The sequence below is a fragment of the Pteropus vampyrus genome, unplaced genomic scaffold (genome assembly GCF_000151845.1).
Source record: "Pteropus vampyrus isolate Shadow unplaced genomic scaffold, Pvam_2.0 Scaffold16, whole genome shotgun sequence".
NCBI classification, from domain to species: domain Eukaryota; kingdom Metazoa; phylum Chordata; class Mammalia; order Chiroptera; family Pteropodidae; genus Pteropus; species Pteropus vampyrus.
Window position 1 is genome coordinate 2,783,840 of NW_011888797.1, and position 21,149 is coordinate 2,804,988.

The 21,149-nt window shown below is 38.1% G+C and overlaps 1 protein-coding gene across 3 annotated transcripts in view; it reads right to left on the reverse strand.

Moving 5' to 3' along the window:
• Positions 1-18,022: 18,022 nt before the first annotated feature.
• IGF1 (insulin like growth factor 1) overlaps positions 18,023-21,149 on the reverse strand; it is a 70,720-nt gene continuing 67,593 nt past the window's right edge. Inside the window, exon 4 of one of the 3 annotated variants that reach the window (XM_011386841.2) lies at positions 18,023-19,281. In XM_011386841.2, coding sequence (XP_011385143.1) covers positions 19,222-19,281 — 60 coding nt within the window. In that variant the 3' untranslated portion in view covers positions 18,023-19,221. The remainder of the gene's footprint in view (positions 19,282-21,149) is intronic. The other 2 variants (XM_011386847.1, XM_023527301.1) reach the window with 2 other exon arrangements.

Consider the following 21,149-nt stretch of genomic DNA (forward strand, 5'->3'; position numbering starts at 1 on the left):
GGGCAGTATATTGAGGCTGTGATACCAAATTACCACAGATTAGGGCGGATTAAAAAAAAACAACAGAAATTTTATTCTCTCACAGTTCTGGAGGCCAGAAGTCCAAAATCAAGGTGCTGGCAGGGCCATGCTCCCTTCGATGTCTCTCCCTTGCCTTCTCCACCTTCGGCGGCTCTTGGAGTTTTTTGGTTTGTGACAGTGTATCTCCAGTCTCTGTCTGCATCTTCCCATGGCCTTCTCTCATTTTCATCTATTTCTCTGTGTCTGAATCTCCCTCTCTTTTCCCTTATAAAGACACCAGTCATTGGATTTAGGGCCCACCCTAGATCCAGAATGATTTCATTGTGGATCCTTAACTAATCACAACTGCAAAGGCTCAATTTTCGAATTAGGTCACATTTATAGGTACTAGAGGATTAGGAATTGAACATAACTTTTTGAGGGACACAATTCAACCGACTACTGTAGTAAGGCACCAAATCAGAATTTTAAATGAGCAATGACAAGACTTAAGATGAGGATGTGTGTGTATGAAGACAGTAGGAAGTTGGACTTGGGATATCTTCATAATAGAGAGCTGATGGGGTTTGCTGATGGGTTCAATTTGCAGTGTGAGAGAAAAAAGGACATCAAGAATGATTCAGGTTTTTTACCTGAGACATTTAATGAATAATGGTATCATTTACTGACCTAGAGAGCACTGCAAGTTTTTAAAAAATATTTTAAAAGTTTTTCAATTACAGTTGACATATAGTATTATATTAGTTTCAGATGTACAACGTAGTGATTATACATTTGTATAACTAACAAAGTGATCACTTGATAAATCTAGTACCCATCTGACACCATATATGGTTATTACAATATTACTGACTATATTCCTTATGCTGTACTTTACATCTCCATGACTATTCTGTAACTACCAATTTGTATTTCTTAATCCCTTCTACTTTTTTACCTATCCTCCCAGGCCCCTCTCCTCTGGAAACCATCAAAATGTTCTCTGTATCTATGAAGTTGTTTCTGTTTTGTTTGTTTATTTTGTTCTTTAGATTCCACATGTAAGTAAGATCATGTGGCATTTGTCTTTCTCTGTCTGACTTACTCCACTCAGCGTAATACCCTCTAGGACCATCCATGTTGTTGCAGATGACAAGATTTTTTTAATGGCTGAGTAATATTCTACTGTATATATGTACTACCTCTCCTTTATCCATTCACCCATTGATGAACATGCAAATTGCCTCCATATCTTGCCTATTGTAAATAATATTGTAATGGATATATAGATGCACATATCCCTTCAAAGTAACGTTTTGGGTTTCTTCAGTTAAATACCCAGAAGTGGGATTACTGGATCTTTTTTTGTTTCTTATTATACCTTTGTTTTACAGTCTATTTTGTCTGGTATAAGTATTGCTATCCCATCTTTTTTGTTTGTTTGTTTCCATTTTCATGAAACAACTTTTTCCATCCCTTTACTTTCAGTCTGTGTGTGTCTTTTGATCTGAAGTGAGTCTCATGTAGGCAGCATATGTGAAAGTCCCTCCATTTCCTGTAATACTGGCTTGGTGGTGATGAACTCCTTTAGTTTTTTCTTGTCTGGGAAGCTCTTTATCTGTCCTTTGATTCTAAATGATAGCTTTGCTGGGTAAAGTAATCTCAATTGCAGGTCCTTGCTTTTCATCACTTTGAACATTTCCTGCCAATCCTTTCTGATCTGCAAAGTTTCTGTTGAGAAATAAGCTGACATTCTTATGAGAGCTCCCTTGTAGGTAAATAATTGCGTTTCTCCTGCTGCTTTTAAGATTCTGTCTTTGTCTTTAACCTTTGGCATTTTAATTATGATGTGTCTTGGTGTGGGCCTCTTTAGGTTCATCTCATTTGGGACTCTTGGCACTTCCTGGGCTTGTATATATATGTATCCTGGGCTTGTATATATATATATCCTTTGCCAAGTTAGAGAAGTTATTCATCATTATTTCTTCAAATGGGTTCTGGATTTCTTGCTCTTCTTCTGGTACCTCCATGATGCAAATGTTGATATGCTTGATGTTGTCCCAAGGCCCCTTAAACTATTCTCATTTTTTTTTTTTTGATTCTTTTGTTGTTGTTATTGTTGTTGCTGTTCTGATAGAGTGTTTTCTGCTACCTTATTTTCAAAATCACTGATTCAGTCCTCTGCTTCATCTAATCTACTGTTGGTTCCCTCTAATGTATTATTTCAGTAATTGTATTCTTCATTTCTGACTGGTTCTTTTTTATGTTTTCTGTCTCTTTGTTAAAGTTCTCACTGAGTTCATCTACTCTTCCCCTAAGTTCCTTGAGCATCTTTATAATCAGTGTTTTGAACTCTGTATCTGGTAGATTGTTTGTCTCCATTTTGTTTAGTTCTTTCTCTGGAGCTTTGTTCTGTTCTTTCATTTGGGACATGTTTCTTTGTCTCCTCATTTTGGCTGCCTCCCTGTGTTTGTTTCTATGTATTAGGTAGGGCTGCTCTGTCTCCCAGTCTTAGTAGAGTGGCCTTATGTAGTAGGTGTCCTGTGGACCCAGTGGCACAGTCTCCCTGATCACTTGAGCCAGGTGTTCCTTGTGTGGATTGTGAGTGCTCTCCTATTAGAGTTGAGCCTTGGTTGCTGTTTGCATATCAACGAGAGGAATTGACTCTGACTGATTGGTTGTGAGGACTGCCCATGACTAAGGTGGAGGAGCTGTTGTGCAGGGGCTGACCCTGTGGAGCAGAATTCACTTTAGCAAGGCTCTGGTACCTGCCTAGTCTGCCCTTGGAATGTGTAGTCCGCAGGTGGTTTTCTGACACAGTCTGAAGCTGGCTACCAGATGTGCTGACCCTGGATCCTTCTGGGAGGGGCTCCGCTGCAGGCCAAATTCAGCCACAACACAGTATCCTTCCTGGGGCCATCTAGCATGAACCACCAAGCGATCCGAAATGGCCACCACCTGTGCTGGGCTTAGAGGTGCCTGGAGAAGCCAAGTCACGAACCGAGTTTGGCTGCTGCTAGTGCTGGGCTTGGAGCTGCTCAGCAAGAGGTACAGGGCATGCTGGGGCCAGATGCTGCTTCTTTGTGAACCTTTGAGAGATTTAGGAAAGTCCACAGCATGAGCCAAGACAGGCCGTTTTTATGGAAAAGCAACTAGAAAAGGCTTGAGTGGGCCGGCAAGTTGGGAGGGGTGGGGTCTCAGAGAATCCCTTGGGCGGGGCAACCAGTGTTAGCTGGGAGACTCAGATATGGCGCCTGCCTGCATCTGCGCACTGGGAATGGGGAAGGCTCAACAAAGAAGCAATGGATTCTGCCAGCACTTCTGTCTGGGAGACAGCTGTTCCTTCAGCCCTCGCCCGGAAGCCAGATAATTCAGTTCTGCCCCATGCATCCCTGGTGCCGTTCAAGCTGCTGCCCCAGCCCTGGAGCTAAGAGCGAGTGAGTCAGTCAGCGGGTAAGTCCATGCGCGAGCCCTTTCAAGGTGGATGCCTGCAACTCCTGCAGCCCCCCATCTCACTCAGCCACAATCTCTGCTGCTTTTCACTGCCAGAAATTGTAGGGACTTCACTTCCTGGGTCTGAAGCCCTGGGCTGGAGAGCCTGGTGTGGGGCTGAGACGCCTCGCTCCTCCGGAGAAAACTCTTCAGTTGAGCTATCTCTGCCGATTTTTAACTGCCACACGTGGGTTTGGCGACCAGGCTGTTCGGTGTCTCCACCCCTTCTACCAGTCTTGAGGTGGCTTCTTCTGTATGTCCTTAGTCATGGGACTTTTGTTCAATTCAGCTAGACTTCTGATGGTTTTTCTGTAGTGTGGTTGTAATTTTCATGTCGTTGTGAGAGGAGACAAGTATAGCATTTACCTATTCTATCATCTTGACTGGAAATCCTAGAATAGCAAGTTTTGAGGGACAGGATTGTGAAGACTGGGGATCCCCATCTGCAAAATGAGTGTATTAACAATATCTTCTTCATAAGGTTGTTAGAATGATTAAATGTTATTATGTGAGATACTTAATAGTCTGTGGCAAATGGGCAATATCCCCTCCATAAATTTCATCTATTCATTTAACTATTTTGAAAAGATCCTACAAGAATTCTCAATGTCCCTTCGACTGTACTATTCTTTAATTCTGGTATCAGTGTGGTGGCTTAGGAAGACTGATATAGCAGCAGCATATAGGTTAGACTGGAATGGGAGGATATGGAGGCAGTGATCTCACTAAATTGTCTAGAGTTGTCAAGGACAGTGGTGCGAATATAAAAGGAAGGGAGAAAGTAGTGCTACAGAGGAAATTGTGTAAGATGTGGCAAAAGATGAACCATAAGAAAAGATAAAGATGTCTGACTTCCTAATTCAGAAAAGTTAGAACAGAGTCATTGACAGATATAGCAAAGCTAAAATATAGAGTAGAGTAGCTTTGAGAGGAGAAAGGACGCATTCATTTTAGATTCACCAAAAAAAGTACTAGCAGTCTTAGAAGTTAGGCATCAAGTAGGATCATGCCTAGTATGCAGTAAGTGCTCAACGTATGTTGACTGATTGGTAGATTTTCTAGGTGAGTGTTGTCCAATAGAAATATAATGAAAGCCACAAATATAAGCCATGTGCAATTTAAAACTTTTCTAGTAGTCACGTTAAGAAAAGTAAAAAGAAACAATTTTAATAATATTTTAATTAACATCCAAATATTATCATTCTAACATGTAATCAATGGAAAATATTAATTATGGTATATTCTTTTTCCCATGATAAGTCTTTGAAATCCTGTTTGGACCAGCCATATTTCAAGTGCTGTATTGGACAGTACAATTATAGGTGGGGGTGATTTGCAGGCAATGGATTATAATGACTGAATTTCAGAAGAGAGAGAGATCAATCTGGCATCATCTGTGTGGAGGAGGAAACTGGATGATAGGATGGAATTTGTAAGGGAGAGAATCCTAGAGGAGACGGGAACCCAAGACAAATGGGGTAATAATATATTTTGCCAAGATTTGACTTTGCCATTAGACTACTTGGCCCCAGAAAAGAGGTGAATTAATAGTAGTGATTCAATCATGTTTTCTAATATAGTCCTCTTGTTTTATCTACTATTTGCAAGTACCTTGTTCATATATTTGCTTATTATCCATCTCTCTCTTACTGTAATGTAAGTCATTTTTTTCATGACTACCTTCCCAGAATAGTATCTCTCACACATTAGTACTCAAAAATACCTGTGGGATAAAAGCCAAATCCCTGCCTTCAGAGAATTTACAATATCATTGGTAGGCAAGTGTTACATAGAGGAAAGACAAACTAATAACAGATTGGTATATAATTAGATTCTGAATAAATGGTATTGTTAATGCAGGGCCCAGGATTTCATAAGAAAGATCCATAGGGTTTGAGGTAGCTTAAAAAGAGAATTGGAACATGGACTATGTCTTAAATGGTGGCTAGCCTTTGGATATTTGGAAAGGAAGGGCTTATGCCAAGGTAGGAATGCATATGAATAGTTTAGTTATAATAGATAATGAGAAAATGTAAGATATCAAGTTAGACCAATAGGTACTAAGTAGCCACTGAAGTTTCTGAGAAGGTGTGTTAAGTAGAATTTTAAGAATAGTATATAAAATCGATCGGAGAGGGGAAAGCTGGTAGGCAGTTATTGTAACTATCCAGAACGTAAAGAAGTTTGAACTATAGTGATGCTTTTGGGGGTAGGCAAGAGGAGAGGTATGAAAGATGTTTGAATGAAGACGTCAGTGGATTTTGTTTTGGAATAAATGTGCATTGGTTGGTCAAATGTGTTGCTAAGGACATCTCTAAGTTTCTGAACTTGGTTGACTGAGTGATGGTGCCATAGACTGAAAGTTCCAAATGGTAAATTCCTTTCAGGGGTGAGGGCTGAGAGAGGAAAATGGATTGAAGTCACAGTAATGGAAGATATCCAAGTGGAAATTTCCAGTAAGCCTTCAGATGACTAAGGGATTCAGAGAATGCAAGCTCTTTCCAAACCTTCTGTTCTTTTTGCCTATATAGAAAGTGTTTACTTTTTTGTGTTTCCCTGTGGCTCTGTTGATTACATTCTTATGTGTGGTTTGAAGCTCCTCTGGCTTTAAACATGTATTTGTTTTTGGCATGGTGGGAGTAGAGTGCTAACGAGCCCAAGATCATGGGTTTGATCCCCAGAAGGGCCAGCTAGTTTGACGGAGAGGGATCCGTGTTCGTGGTTAACAGACTTTACCCTTAATCCCGTCTACTTGTCTCTAAACTCTGTAGTGTTGATCTAAAGGGGGCCCGGTGAGAAAGTGTGAGTGGTTGTGTACACTCCATTAAAAGCACTGGAAGAATGGCTCCAAGTGGGTTTATTTGGGTTGCTTCTTCCAGGAGCTTTGTCTACTTTCTTCCCTCAGCTTGTGGGGCAGACATCACATTTTCAGAGACAATATCCTGACCAAATGCACATGCGACTGTCATATTCATGGCCACCCACATTTGTTTTCCCGCATTCAGTTACTTCTCAGGTAAAAAGCAGTGTGATGATCCGGGAGTGTGTGGTTCTTTTCTACAAGTGTCTACTTGTAAGTGTTGGAGTATTATCAGTTTGACTTTGAGAGCTGGCTTACTAATATTGTACAAACAAACCCTGGAAAGCATGAAAGTGCCCAAAGGCTCCCTCTGCTAGCCCTTCGCTGACAGATTTTCCTTATTAGGCTGCTGTAGCTTGCTGCATACTCTTACTGGGAAATACAAGTCTACACTCAGAATTCTTGCAAAAATGGTCATACAAGGATACAGCAGACACTGTGCTGTGTTTGAAAGAGTGACAGTGTCCACAGAACAGCCCTTGGACAAACCCACAGAAGGCATCTTTCACACAAGTGCAGAGTTGCCAGCATTTGCTGGGATAGCATCTGAAGTCTGTTTCTGTGGATACTGCATTTTCAAAAATCAATCCTAGAGGTTCTCAGATTGCTTTTCCAGTTGACTGATATACTCCTGGGTCCTACAAGACGAACCCCAAAGGGGATTTGAAATAATGTTACAAACATATTGAAAGATTCAAAATAAATCCTTGCAGCTTAAGAAGAACTTGAAAATAGTTTTTTTTTTTTTTTTCAGGAACTAGATGTTTGCTACATCAAGGATATTTCTAATATTCAACAATAAGGAAAATTTCAAAGGCCAAGGACCATCAAATATCATTTACTAGATTGCTAGGCATAGCAGTGATGACTTAGAAGAATATGGCGTGGAACAAATGTGACTAAAAGTAAAAGTCAGAATGACTAAAGCTATATGCCGATGAATCCAATGAAATTGGTTGAAAGATTATTGGTGTTTAGGTTGTACATAATGACAAACAAGGCACTTACTTGCACTGTTTCTTTGAAATAATTACATTGACAAGATTAATTATTCTGGTATTATAGGGAGACAGCCTGAAAATATCATGTAAGTAGTTAAAATTATTAAATGGAGAATTTGTAGCTCTGCCGGCTGGGCCAGGCTGGAGTGAAGACAGAGAAAGGATCATGGTGACACAGCAGCAAAAAAATGTTAGACGTGAAATTTCACACCTGCTTTCATGGTACAAAGATTTTTAGATTTAAATAGTACTTTTTACCAGTTTTTGTTAAGTAAGAGTCAAATTAGGGGAAAAAGTGGTCACTTGATCAGAGTCAGAAAAGTTGAGGCCACAAATCAGAGTGTACATGAAACAGAGTGTGACAAAGCCAATGAAGAGAATTCCACCTTGGAAATTTTAGATACTTCATTAATACTCTCTTTCCTAATCATAACAATAGAAGTAGTGATGATAAAAGTAATTGTACGAATGTCAGGAACCACACCAAACAAGAGCTGATGAGCAGACCAGTGCTGGACTGTGCCAACGTTTTCGTCTAGTCATAGAGAAACTAAAAAAAGATGAAAAGAATAAATCAAGCTAGTATGTTGAGTTGTCATTAAATTTATTAAATTTAAATTTAAGAAGCTGCCCTTTTATTTCGAGATATATATGTGTTATTAAACGAATTCCCTTGTAGTGACCTAATGGTGATGATTGTTTTTTAAAAATGTCCTTATTTTAGCCAAATAAGGATTTTTCCACTGTAGGTCATTTTTTTTTTTTTCTTTTCAATTTCTACTTTTATTTTTGGAAACCTCACTATTTTGAGAAATCTAGAAGTTTAGGAACTATTGCATGATAATGTTTAATTCTCAAGTACTAAAGATACTATGAGATAGATACTATTGATATTATTATCAGCATTTTACAAAAGAGGAAACTGAGCCCCACAGAAGTTGTTTTAATTTGTCCAGAGCCACGACACAAACTCATGTTCACCTGGTTTCAGTGTTCATGCTTCTTACCATTATATTATTCCTGTGGGTATTAGTTAGGGTCCAGTGAGGAGAGAAGAAACTATTCTAGGTATTTTAAACAGAGGGTATTTAATACAGGCGATGGAAGATGTGAGTAGCCAAATAAGAGCAGAGAGTCAACCTAGTGATGAACAACATCAGGAAGCCACTACTATTCCTAGGACTAGGGGGACACAGAGAGGAGGTGGTGTTCCCATCTGAGAAAAACCATCTGGATGGATCTGGGTCTGCTGGGGGGACGGGGTCCTGCTCAGGGTGGGTGGTGGGGACCATGGAGGGAGGAACTGCAATTGTGGAAGATGCTGCTTGAAGCAGAGAGAGAAAAGGGCAGAAACACCCTGGCTTCTTCCTTCCTCCTGTCTCCATCTTTTTTTTTTTTTTTTTTTTTAGCACCTCCTATTAGCCAAAGCCACCCAGGAACCAGAAAACACAGGTGCTGGGAAGTGCAGTTCCTTGTGAAACAGAGAAATGAAAGGAATGTTGGGAAATGGATATGAGAGCAAACAACCAGTACATTCTAGCGTAAATATGTATGAAATCAGTTCACTGTACCTTTTACTATGGCCTTGAAGTCTAGAGATACCAGAAGAGGCTTTTCAATATTAACAGTTTAAGAGAATTGATTTGGCTCTGGGGGAGGGGTGGGTGAGAATGTTTCCATTTCCAAATGCCCTTTACAGCACAGAGAGGTGAAGCAAGAAGAAGAGAAGTTTGGTGTTTGGAGGTAACCTTATCTTTAAATATTTTGTTTCCTAAGGGTGGCTATATTAGAAGCTGTGGGCCAAATAAGGTGGCAGAGCACAATCCTGGGTATCAATCCCATTACTGTTGACTCCTTCCCTCTCTAGAGGAACAATCTCCCTCTCCCTCTCCCTCCCCCTCTCCTTCCCCTCCCTCCTCCTCTCTCCCTCTCTCCCTTTCTCCCCTTCCCTGCCTCTCTTTCTTCTTCTCCCTGTCCCTCTCTCTCATGTTTTAGAGATTTGGAGTTGAAAAGGAGAGTTCCATGTTTGTGGGGTGAAATGATGAATTTAGCCACAGCATTTATATAGAGAAGTATATAGAGAATAGAGATGATGATACCCCCACCCCCACTCCCCACTTTCCATCTGGAGAGGGACTCTCCCCCCTGTTTCTCTTGGAGGGATATCTCTGTTCCCTCTGGGGGTTAAGGAAGAGCCACTGCGTTAAAGAAACAAAGTAGAGTTAGGAAATGATAGGACAGTGACCCAATCTTTTACTTTTCTGGTAGGACCCATTAAACAGAGAAACCTCCCTAGGCCGCATTTCCTACCTCATTTGAAATCCAAGGTCAAATTTTACTTCTGATGTACTGCTGTAATTGTCTCCGATCCAATTTACATCTGTTTTTGTTTTTAGTGATTGCTTTATTCTTTTCAAAATCACCTCATCCCATCACAGGGTGAAGGAAAGAACATTTAGAAACCAGATGTTTTATTAACCATAACCATTATCCTTTATTGGATCCCAGAGAGGTTTAATCTCTATTCATAAACAAGGTGAGGAAGACACCAGCTTTTAGCTTAACTTTACACTTTAAGATGCCTCACTGAAAGGAAAGCAAAGGCTCTGCCATCCCTTTGTCATTATGACCCAGGGAGGATCGGAACTGGTGTGTACAGCCCAGTGATTCAGCCCTATCAGCCCCAAAGCTCTTCTTTTCATAACAAATATTTTATGATATACTCTTTAATGTCCCAAAGTAAAATTCATAGGTAATACTGACGTATGCAACTTCAACAAAAATCAAAATGGTGCCTGGACGGTAACATAAAGGAGAACTAAAATGAAAACCATTTATAATAAAATAACATACATTACAGGGCAGGAATGCTCAGGCACAACTCTTATTAGAAAACATAATGAAGTGGTCAGATGTTTACACCTATGTGGAAATCACAAATGTGACAGCTGCTAGCAGACTGATACAGGCAGAGAGTGGAGGGATTCAAACAGTGCAATTAGCATTGCCATCAGTGATGCTTTTTTCTCTGTTTTAGAAACAGTGGACAACACTTGGTAAAGTTCTAAATGAAATTAAGTACCACATTCCCCTTGATTTACATGGTAATTCCATTCCCAGAAAATCTAGCTTATATTAAAATCATGCAAAAATACTGGGAGTTTATGAATAAATTGGAGTGATAGTCTAGGCTTTGGTGATTATAAATAGGTTTGTTATCTTCATGAAATGGCTGGAGCTCTAACCCCTGCCCAATAAATGCCAATAATGCCCTCCTCAATCACTGAGAGTTTCCAAATGACATTTAGGGCTAACACTGTATCCACTGGGAATCCCTAGAGTGGGATGACTAAGGCATTTTTGAAGGGCAGGGATATAGGAATATGGGTTTCATGAAACTCACTGCTCGAGTCCACAGTTTTGCCTGTGGAAGCTGTGATTCAACCAAGTCCCTTGAGACCACACTGATTTTAATGAGCTGTCCAGAGAACAACAGGTATATGGTTGCCAGAGCTTTGGGCAAAATTTTTATAATCATATTCTAGTTTTATTTATATGGAAATGGTTTATTTCTGGACTGTATAAGGGCCCAAGACATACCCTTTCTCATTGAGGTATGTCGAGGTTGGCTTATCATTGGATGTTGCATACATGATGTGACATTGCAGCGTGCATGAAGCAAGGAATGACAGTGGGTAAGGTTGAAAGCCCAGTTACATACACTGGGTATTGAGCAGAAATCCTTATTTATCTTAGTAATATCATATTTAAAAATAGTTTGTCACTCAAAGGTGTAATTAGCTATATTTCTCCCTATAGCATGTAAAACCAAATTTGAACAAGAATGTATCAATCAGTATATGAAACTGTTCTTGTGTCTGCACTGGGGCAATGAAGTGTGAAGTACCAAAAACACAGGTTTTGATGTCCTCAGACCCAGATTCAAGTCCATCCTGCCTGTTCGTGACCTTTAGTAAGTTAAATAACATCTTCGAGCCTCCTCACCTGTGAAATAGGATTTATAATAGTGCCCAACTCATAGGATTTTTATAAGGACTAATGAGATAATATAGGTAAACTACCTTGCATAGCAACTGACCCATAGTAGGTGCTTGGCAAATATTAACCATCATTGTTGGGGTGTGGTGGTAATTATCACTCACGTAGATCTTACGGGAAGGAAAATGTCGTTTTTATAAATAGGCTATAATTTGATCCAGACAACCTTGAAGAAAGACAGAATTCCTCTTAGGGACAGAATTGCTCTTTTGTTTAGGAAAAAACACCTCCTGGGGATGTTTAGTAATAAACGGTCAGCAAGGGCCCTGCCCCTACCCCCATCTGAGGGGAAGCTATCATGGAGAAAGATTGCTCTGCATAAGAAGGTAATCGAATTTTCTTGAAAGTTTTTTCTAAGGGAGCTGATGAAGGGTTGGATAGAAAGTCATTTCTCGAAGAGTTTTCAGAAGAGAGGAAGGGATCTTACTAAGATGAACAGCCAGAAATTCCTTAATGAATTTTAGTAATAGGGATGTTTGACATTGGCAGCCATTTTGTGTTCTGTGCCTAACTGCCTCCCCACTTCAGCATCCACAAGACCTTTAGTGAAAGGCTCTATCCAGATTAGCCCAGCGTGGACAGAAAAGGAAGGGAGAAAGTATTGTGTGGGTAGAGGGTGGAAAGAAGCAATGCAGTTGGAAGATCATGGCCGCAGGAGGCAAGATGCTGAGCATACACAGGACAAGGAGGCCCTGAGAATGTTAGTCCTAGGGAGAGCCAGGGATACTTTGAGCGGGGAGAAGTTGGGACTGATGGTGAAATGCATGTGGGAAAATAATAAGGAAACTTCGGTATTATTATTTCCTTAAAATCAAGCACAAAGTTCGTGAGCCCTTTTATATTTAGGTAACTTTCCCAATAACTCACAGAGGATTTAAGAAAAGGAAAAGGAAATGAGATGCTTTTAAATGAGAGAAATTACTAATCTTCTCATCGTGTCTTCTACAAATGCTGCTGTGAATTTGATATTCTACTTAGTAAAGAATTAGTAAGATTATTGAAACAAAACTCAATGCTGAGAGATCATATTCTTATGAAATCTCTTGATATGAGCGTGTATTAAATGCCACTTGTATATTATGTATCCTAGATAATAGAAAATCTTTTTCCAAAAGCTTTGTGTCATGGATTATAACTCACTGTTGGGTTTTGTGAGTGGGGTCAGTTATTTTAACCTGCTTTATTGTTAATGAATATATTGTAGAATTCATACATCTCTTACATAGTTTGTACAAGTTCTTTGAAACATATTTGTTTTTAAATCTGTAAATTCTGTAAGATATCTCCACTCTGGTGTATGAGTTTTATTTTTCTGGGTAGATTTTCATGTTTATTTGTTGCAATGACCTTAATAGAAATGCTACGTAACAATATAATTCTTAAGGAATGACACATTACACCAACATTGTTCAAAAGAGTTAATTAATCAAATATGATTAATTTTAATGTAATTACTAAAGAAAGATATATCATTTTATTATGACGCTCTAGCCATACATTTTCAAAATATGCTTATTAAACAGTAAATGTAAGATAATGATTCAGTTAGTTACATTTTTAGAAGTCATTAGGATTGATATTCCTCTGCCATAAGTGAATAATAATTTCAAATACAATCAGAGTTAATTTAATAAAAATATGCTTTTGAACTAAGACAGATTTAATGAATGACCAATCATTATTTTCTGGTTTCAAAGTAGCAGGGAAAATTAATTCAGTGTCTGTAAATTTATTTATCACACTTGGTCCATAAGCGTGATAAAAACATATGAAGCAAAATACATGATGTAATCCCATTTCTCATAGTTTATTAATTCTCTTAGCTAAAAGAGATCTGACATGGTATTTGGGGCCCTTGTGTAAACTGAATATAAGTTGCATGATGTTTGAAAGGTTTTGATATTTGAATAGACATTTTAATGATACACAGACACAGATAAGAGATGTGAATAGACAGCTTGAGGTTTCGGAGTCCCTCCTGCAGTGTGTTTAGCAGCAGGTACAAGATAAATATCCAAACAAAATCAGATTAAGGGATTAACAGAAGTGGCTTTGCCATGGGTGGATGAGTGGGGCCAGTGGGTGGCTCGGAAGGGAGTTTTGGTCCTATTTTTATTTTTCCTACTTTTATACCAGTGCATTTTGGGCAATAGAAAGTGAGTAATGTTTACTTTTAGGATACAAGTTTACCTGGGCAATTAAAAAAGGGCAGATTCTAAAGATTGTGAAAGGTCAGTTTGAAGGTGATTCTGCAGGGGTGAAGTAGGAGAAACAGTCTCCATCTTAACTCATATTTCAACTGGGCAGTAAGGTTTGGACTTCTGTGTTTTTTTCTAAATTAAAAAAAAAGTTTGTTCGTTTGTTTCCCTTGAAAGACCTTGTCAATGACAGCTGAAGAATGGGGAAAAAGAGAGACCGTGTTTAAGTTCAATGTGTAACCATTAGAAGGAACATGTGAAATTTATGTTTTGAAAGAAGTCCTTTTGATTCTAGGGCTACAGCTTGGTCAGACCTATATAAAATTTTGAAGCAGACACTAAATGGATGACTGGGAGGAAAAACGAGAGTTTCAAAAATGCCTTGGGCCTCTGTCTCATCTATGAGAGGTTTCCTAAAAACAGTGTTTTCCAGACAGGACTTGGTTATTTAAATTGATATCTTTATCTTGTACCATACGCACTTAAAGCTTCAGACAGTCTTCTCATCTCCTTTTTTTTTTTTTTAAATAGAAATCACACAAAAAAAGATATCTATGTATCAGTTTCTAATACCTAACAGGAAAGTCTTTTATAATATTAAAATAGCGATAAGCAAATATGTACTTACTATAGGATTAAACACTAGCATTGAAAACAAATGAACCAAAAACAAAGAACCAACAGAATTTTCTTTTTGTTTTTGCCCCCCTTGGATTCTGGACTTTATGATCATATCAGGAGAGGGAAGTAAAGAATCACAATTCTTCTATTTAAAAATTTTAAAATTAAAAAAAAATGATGCCATAATGATGCATAAGTCAGATTTATCTTTTGAAAACTTTGATGGGAAAGCCCAGATGATTTGACTGGGAATGCTCTTTCTTATGAAGAGAGCCAAACAGGATCTGCCTCTAATAAATTAGTACAATCTTTTAAGATTAAAAATAGCAAAAACATTTTAAATAGTCTGATTATAGTTTTAATAAGTCAAACATACATTTCTATCTAGCCTATAGTTTTAGAGAGTCTATGTGGGTTTAACTTATTATCCCTCATTCCAATATAAAAAAAGAAGAAAGAACCAAGTCATTTTTGAACATTAAGATATTCATAAAGACTGTATAAAGTAAAAAACAAAAAAACCAAAAAACCCCAAAAACAAAAACAAAAAAATCTTCACAGATTGTTAGCCATCTCTTTCAACGATTTTTCATAAATTCTTCTCTTTCCTTATCAGTAGCTAACCCCCATCTCATAAGGAGATACTTTCCAACACTTCCCAATGTGATCAGTGATTGCTTTTCATGGGAGCTATTGCTCTTTGAGATGTTTAAAGGAAAGGAGAATATCTTTTATAAACCAGTAAATGTCAAAGATTTTACTCAAGGGGGATGTGGCAGAAACTATTTTTAGCAGGCGAATCTATGCATTTTTTGTCTTTGTTTTTATTTTCTCTACTTGCCGAATATTTGTTTTAGAGCAGAGAGCACAAAAAATCAATACATTACTTAATCATCTTTTTAGTTCTGCCATTTGCCTATAAGGTCTTTTTTCCCCCCAATTATATTCCACGTTCTTGATCAAGGTGTTCAGATTGGGTAACATATTGCTAATTTTGCTGAGTTTGAGAGCCAACAAAATAATGGAGCCTTCTGATTTAAAAAAAAAATTCCAACTTCTTCCCCTGCACCCCCAAACTCACAATTTATTGAACAGTCCGCTACTTGTGAGTGATAAAAAGTTGAAAGGTGGTGGTGACTAGACCTAATACTACTTTATTAAGCCATCTATCTATAGAATTGTTGTTTTAATACTTTAAAAAAATATGTCTATGCTTTCTTTTTTTTTCTTTTTTTCCATTTTTTTAGTCAAGTACTTTCTTAAAGAAACAATAGCACCACATTGGCATAGCTGGCCAAACAATAAATGGGAAAGCAAAATGTGCTACATCTTCCATTTTAAGCATTCTCTCAAGCGCATAAACTACTAATAGAAACCCTGGAGCCACAGTGCATGAGATGGTTTCATCTACACAAACAACGACATTCCCAGAGGGAAAGGATTCTCAGGGAGGCCAGACTCTTTTTTTTTTTTTTTTTTAAATAAGATTTTTCAAGGAAGTGATTTTTTTTCTCTGTATTCCACTGGACTCTATGGAGGAGTATGTGCGTGTGTGCGTGTCTGTGTGTGTGTGTGTGTGTGTGTAGGGTGCATGCTGGGAGAGTTTTTCTTTAGCTCTAGAAGAGTTGATTCTGATGACAAGATGCATTAGCATTTTCAGTGGAGCCTCCTTATCTTAAAATGTTGCAATAATACTATTATGCCATTTGGGGAAATGGGAACAGAAATTTGACCTAGGTATTCAGTATTGTCAGTTAAATTGGAAATAAGCCTATAAGTTAAAAGCTCATTCTTACCTATATTTAAGGCTCTTTCATAAACATCTTAATATTGCATCATTTCAAAATTATGAAGCAAAGCTTATCAAGTTTTGAGTTGTAAAATTTTAGGTGCTCCCTTCTATCAATCCTAGGTCATTCTGTTGTAGTATATAATGATCAACTGACTTTTGAAGTCTACATCAAATTGTTTTCTAGTTTTCAACTTATTTGAAAATAAGATAGTGGGTTAGTATAATTAATTTTTAATAAGTTGATTTATGATACAGTTGGAGAGGATTATATGTTGGAAAAGTTAAGAAAGATTGCATGTCTTCACATATCTACGCTTTACTCACTGGTGCATTTTGGGCTGTGAATAGAATTACAAAGTGAATCACATAAGTTACACTCTCAGAATTACCATATCCAGCTAGGTCTGAAACCCGCGGGTCTGCAGAAAATTGAATGCAAAGTGTTGCTGAGAATCAGTTATTTTAAAAGGTACACACCGGGAACAAGAAATAAAAACCAGAAGTGCCATTTTGGGAAAAGGGGTTCAGCACCTCACTCTACAAAACTCATTTGTCTGGAAAACAGATGAAAGGCAAAAATGACTTATTGTTTCTTTTACATCTGTCCATAGTGATCAGAACATTTCAGCATGCTAGAGGTGCTCATTTCAAATAACACTGTGACTGAGGATTAAAATATTTGTTGCTGAGCAGGGGCGCCTACTAAATAGGCCTTCTTTTTGCGTATATTTTGAGATCCAGGAAGTCTTTTTAAAAATTTTTTCCTGGCCTCTGAACCTTGAGATGAACCAGTGGGACAAAACTAAAGATGTTATTTTTGTTTTCCATGTACACTTTCCAAGAATAAAAGGGATACGGTATACATGAAATAATCAAGCCTGGTTACTTTTCACCAAAACATTCTAAAGCAGAAAAAAGGATCTGAATGGTAGATGATTCCTTGTCTTAATAAAATCTTGATGTGTAGACAAGAGACATTTTCTCAGCCAGCATGTGCCTGTCCTCATGACTGGATTTTCTTGATACCAATTGTTGGTTGAATGGATAAGACACATCCATAGAGAGCTAGGGGCCACTCTTTTAAGCAGACATGAGGAAAAATTTCTAGTTGTGAAGGAAATTTTTGTCTCTCAACTAGCAACTCTAGTAAAGCATATTTTAACAAAAAAAAAATTTAAATATGTATGTGTATGTATACACAGCCAAGGATAAGAGCAAAATTTATTAAAGTAACTTTGCGACTTTTTATTAGATATTTTTTCAACATTTGAAATCTTGTGCCATATTTTTAGGTTGCCTAAAAAGAAGGAATAACTGTATTTTTCAAAATGAATAGAGTATCATTTATAATATTAAAAGAATTACCATATCCAGCTAGGTCTGAAACCCGCGGGTCTGCAGAAAATTGAATGCAAAGTGTTGCTGAGAATCAGCAAACACTTTGCTGATTCTAGATTACTAGTAACACTTTGCTGATTCTAGATTACTAGATTACTAGTAACTGTTGGAAGAGTCAGCGAGTGCTAACAAATGCCCTCTCGCTGGTAGAAATCTTCTTGTTTCTCTCTGTTTTTCTTTTTCTTTCTCTCTGGTACTTTGTATTCTTAAATCCAAATGCAGAATTCGAAATGTAAATCAAATGCTTCTAACTTATTTTGGAAAGTATTTTAAAAGAGATAAGCGATTAGTTTTTAACAGCTAGTTAGCTGGATAGCTTCATTGATAAGAGTTGGCATGCCAGGAGCATTTGGCTAATCAATTTCCTAGCTATGCTATGAATGAGCTGTTTATAGAATTCCTTGCATCCAAGCAACTCAAGGGCTCTGATCTTGCACCCTCATAGCAACCCAGGTTAAAAATTTGGAGCTTTTTTAAAATTCTCATACCACCCCTGTGAGGTAGGTAGATGACATATTGCCCCCATTTTGCAGATGAGGAAACTGAGGCACAGAGAGGTGAAGTGACTTGCCCAAGGTCACAAAGTGGTGAGTCTGTGGCCAGGTCGGCAGATGTTTGTTTCTTCAGCAAGAAAAAGCCAGGACTGATAAAATCCAAGCCTTCTGCTTTTTCCACTCCTCTCTGGACTTGCCAGACCAATTTGCATCAGTGGACTTTTGTCTTAAGTTTCTCGTGGAAGGCATAATTGGGGGATCTTTGCCCTCTTTCCCAGATGGATGGATTTTTAGTACCCTTCCTCTCTGTGTCATTTTTTGGCTCCAAGCTTCCTCTTTTGTTTTGCTTTCACCTTTTATCGTTTTGGCCAGACTCTTTCATATAACAAACTACAAAATAGCACCATTGTACTAAAAAACAGAGTTTTACATACTGTTTGATATATCCTGTATTGTTGATATGCGAAATTTACATAGTGCTCTATATGGAAAAAATCAAAAGAGAGAAGTTACTAACCAGGTTGCACGCTAACTCATCATCGAAGGAACTGTTGAGAGTTTGAGACTTTCTATGCTTGAAACATACACCTAAAAACGTTTGGCCTCAAAGTTACAACTATTTGCATTTCTTTTTTAGCAAGATGTGGAAAAATAAAGCTTTGTGTCTAAAATAAATGCATCCAACTTACATTTGGTATAAATGCCACAGATAGAATCTTGCGGGTTAAAAACTGGTGTGCTACTTGACTTTTTCTGCTGCTATGGAGGAGGCCAAATTTGGCAAATATAAAGGGGATGTGGAGGGCTGGCGGAGATGGACAAATGAGATTATCAGACACTGTAAAACAAACAGCCTGTGTTGCGTAGAAAGAAGTGCAAATTAAAAATAATTAATAAACCACTTTGATAAGGCTGCTGAACGAATAGCTCCAGCAGCCAAGATTCAGGGACAAATTTAGTGCAACTGGACCTAGACAACACCCATGCATTTGTGGCTCTTGAGAGGCAGGGACTAAGATATATAGATTTATATATATTTTTTCTCTATAGAACATTATTGATAAAGCATCAACAGCAATCTATCAACCCCAGGACCATTTTTGCAAGGTGCAAAGCTTTTAACAATCACTCCTAAAGACAATGTTGAAATATTTACTTGTGTATTTCATTGGGGGGGGAATGCCCATCTTTTGAAATGTTATTAAACTTATTTTTTGGTAGGTCTTCTGGTGTTTAACAGGTAACTTGTGCAGAGCAAAGGATCCTGCCAGTGGCATGTCATTCTTCACTCTTCGGGAAGGTCTTCCTACATTCTGTAGTTCTTATTTCCTGCACTCCCTCGACTTGCATTCTTCAAATGTACTTCCTAAAAATAAGAAGGAAAAAGTGACATTAGTTTGGTGAAGTTTTATGTACCCTGCCCATCTATTTCTAACTTTGGGTCTCAGCCTTTCATATCTTATGCCTCACCAGCCAATTAAACAGAGGGTTTGGGCCCGGTTTTTCCGAGAAAGCCGTATATAAGTAAACAGACCTTTAATTTTTAGTTTAGTCAAATCTCAGTCAAGCTACTTCTCTGTGCATGGAGACCACAGATTTCTTTATAACCACACACACAAAAAAATGTGTTTCTATTTGTCTGATGTTATCACAGATTCATTGATGGAAAAGAAGGCCTGAAAGATCCAGTTTTCTGGCCAATAGCATCTTTTCTTAGTGAGAAAAAAAAAAAAATCACATTTCTGGGATCATTCTCTGATGCTTTATTGCATTTTATTCTGCTATTTTTTTTGTAAAAAGAGGATATTTCTTCTTCATTTGATTTTTTTCCCCTTTGGACAAAGGCAGAATTTTAGTAGTAGAATTGAGAAATTTTATAATTGATTTAGAATTTGTAAAATCACAGACATACTGAGTTGTGATACTCAAATCTTAGCTCTTTCATTTTCTAGCTATGTAAACTTGTGCAAGTGACAATTGCTTGTGTCTCAATTTCATCCATAAACTAGGATAAACTAGGGGAAATAAAAGTAGGACAAAAAAGATTTTTAAGACTGTATAAAATACTCAAAACTAGGAAAATACTCAAGAATGAAATGGAAACAAATGAAAAGAAAGCCATATGAGCTATTTAATCTCTAGTTTTCCTCTCAAGCCAAATTAATCCCCAGAAGAAGAAATTCGGGTATCTTCCGTGCTTCACTCTTCAAATAGAACTGAAGTTACATTGACCAACCATATAGATCTTATCCTTTTCTCCAAAAGGGAGATTCTTTTTCTTTTGTCTCAAAGCCGAGGCATAAAGTGTAAAGTTCGAGCAGAGGGATCCAGCCTGCTTCTTCTGGGTCCATCTCTGCATCGTAGCAAAGCCACAGTCAGAAACTCACTTGAGGAGAGCGGACACTGCTCCAAGTAGCATGGTTCCCATGCACGCACGCGCTTGGTTGAGGCCATTCAAAACCAGCTGGGATGTCGTCTGGTTTGCATTTGGCTCTCTTCCCAGGCTTTCACATGTGACTTCTTTGTTGCAAACAATGACAGTTACAAAACAACAGCACTCAGGGATTTGGTCTCAGTTGCATCTGTTGCTTTGCTCATTGTCTTAATTTAATTCCTCTGGCCACCCTTGACAATGGGCAGCAAGTGGAGGCATGTCAAAAGGAGCCCTCGGAGCTGGCACCCACCTTCAGTGCACTTCTTGAAGGGTTATGAAACTGTCCCACATTCAGCCAAGCAAAAACTTTTCACTTCGACAGCTTGTCCAAGACAAACAAACCAGCTGAAGCTGTTTCTAGTATGCAACTAGACAGATTTTTGAAAGGAAAACAGTAGTGAGTAAATACTGTTTCCTCTTGACACCAGGGAAGGTAAGATTATTTAAAAAGAGAAATGTTGCTCCTCTAGCTCACCAGGGTTGGTTGAGGAAATCTATTTCTCTGAAGAAGGGGTTAATCAACTCATCACACAATAAGTTTTCAATATGTGTTATTACACATTGTGTAGCATACACAGATATATTTGTAAAGCCAGAAAATACCCTGAAGAGGTCATTCACATTCTCCTATTATTTCTTGGCCCTCATCCTAGCTCCTAGTATTCCAAAGAAAAGCTATCCACACACTTTTTGATTAAGAAGGTCACTGAGAGCTAATAACAATGGCAAAAATAATACCCTTGATTAATATTTGCAGACACTTCACAGTTTACACAGCAATCTCACTGAATCCTCACAAC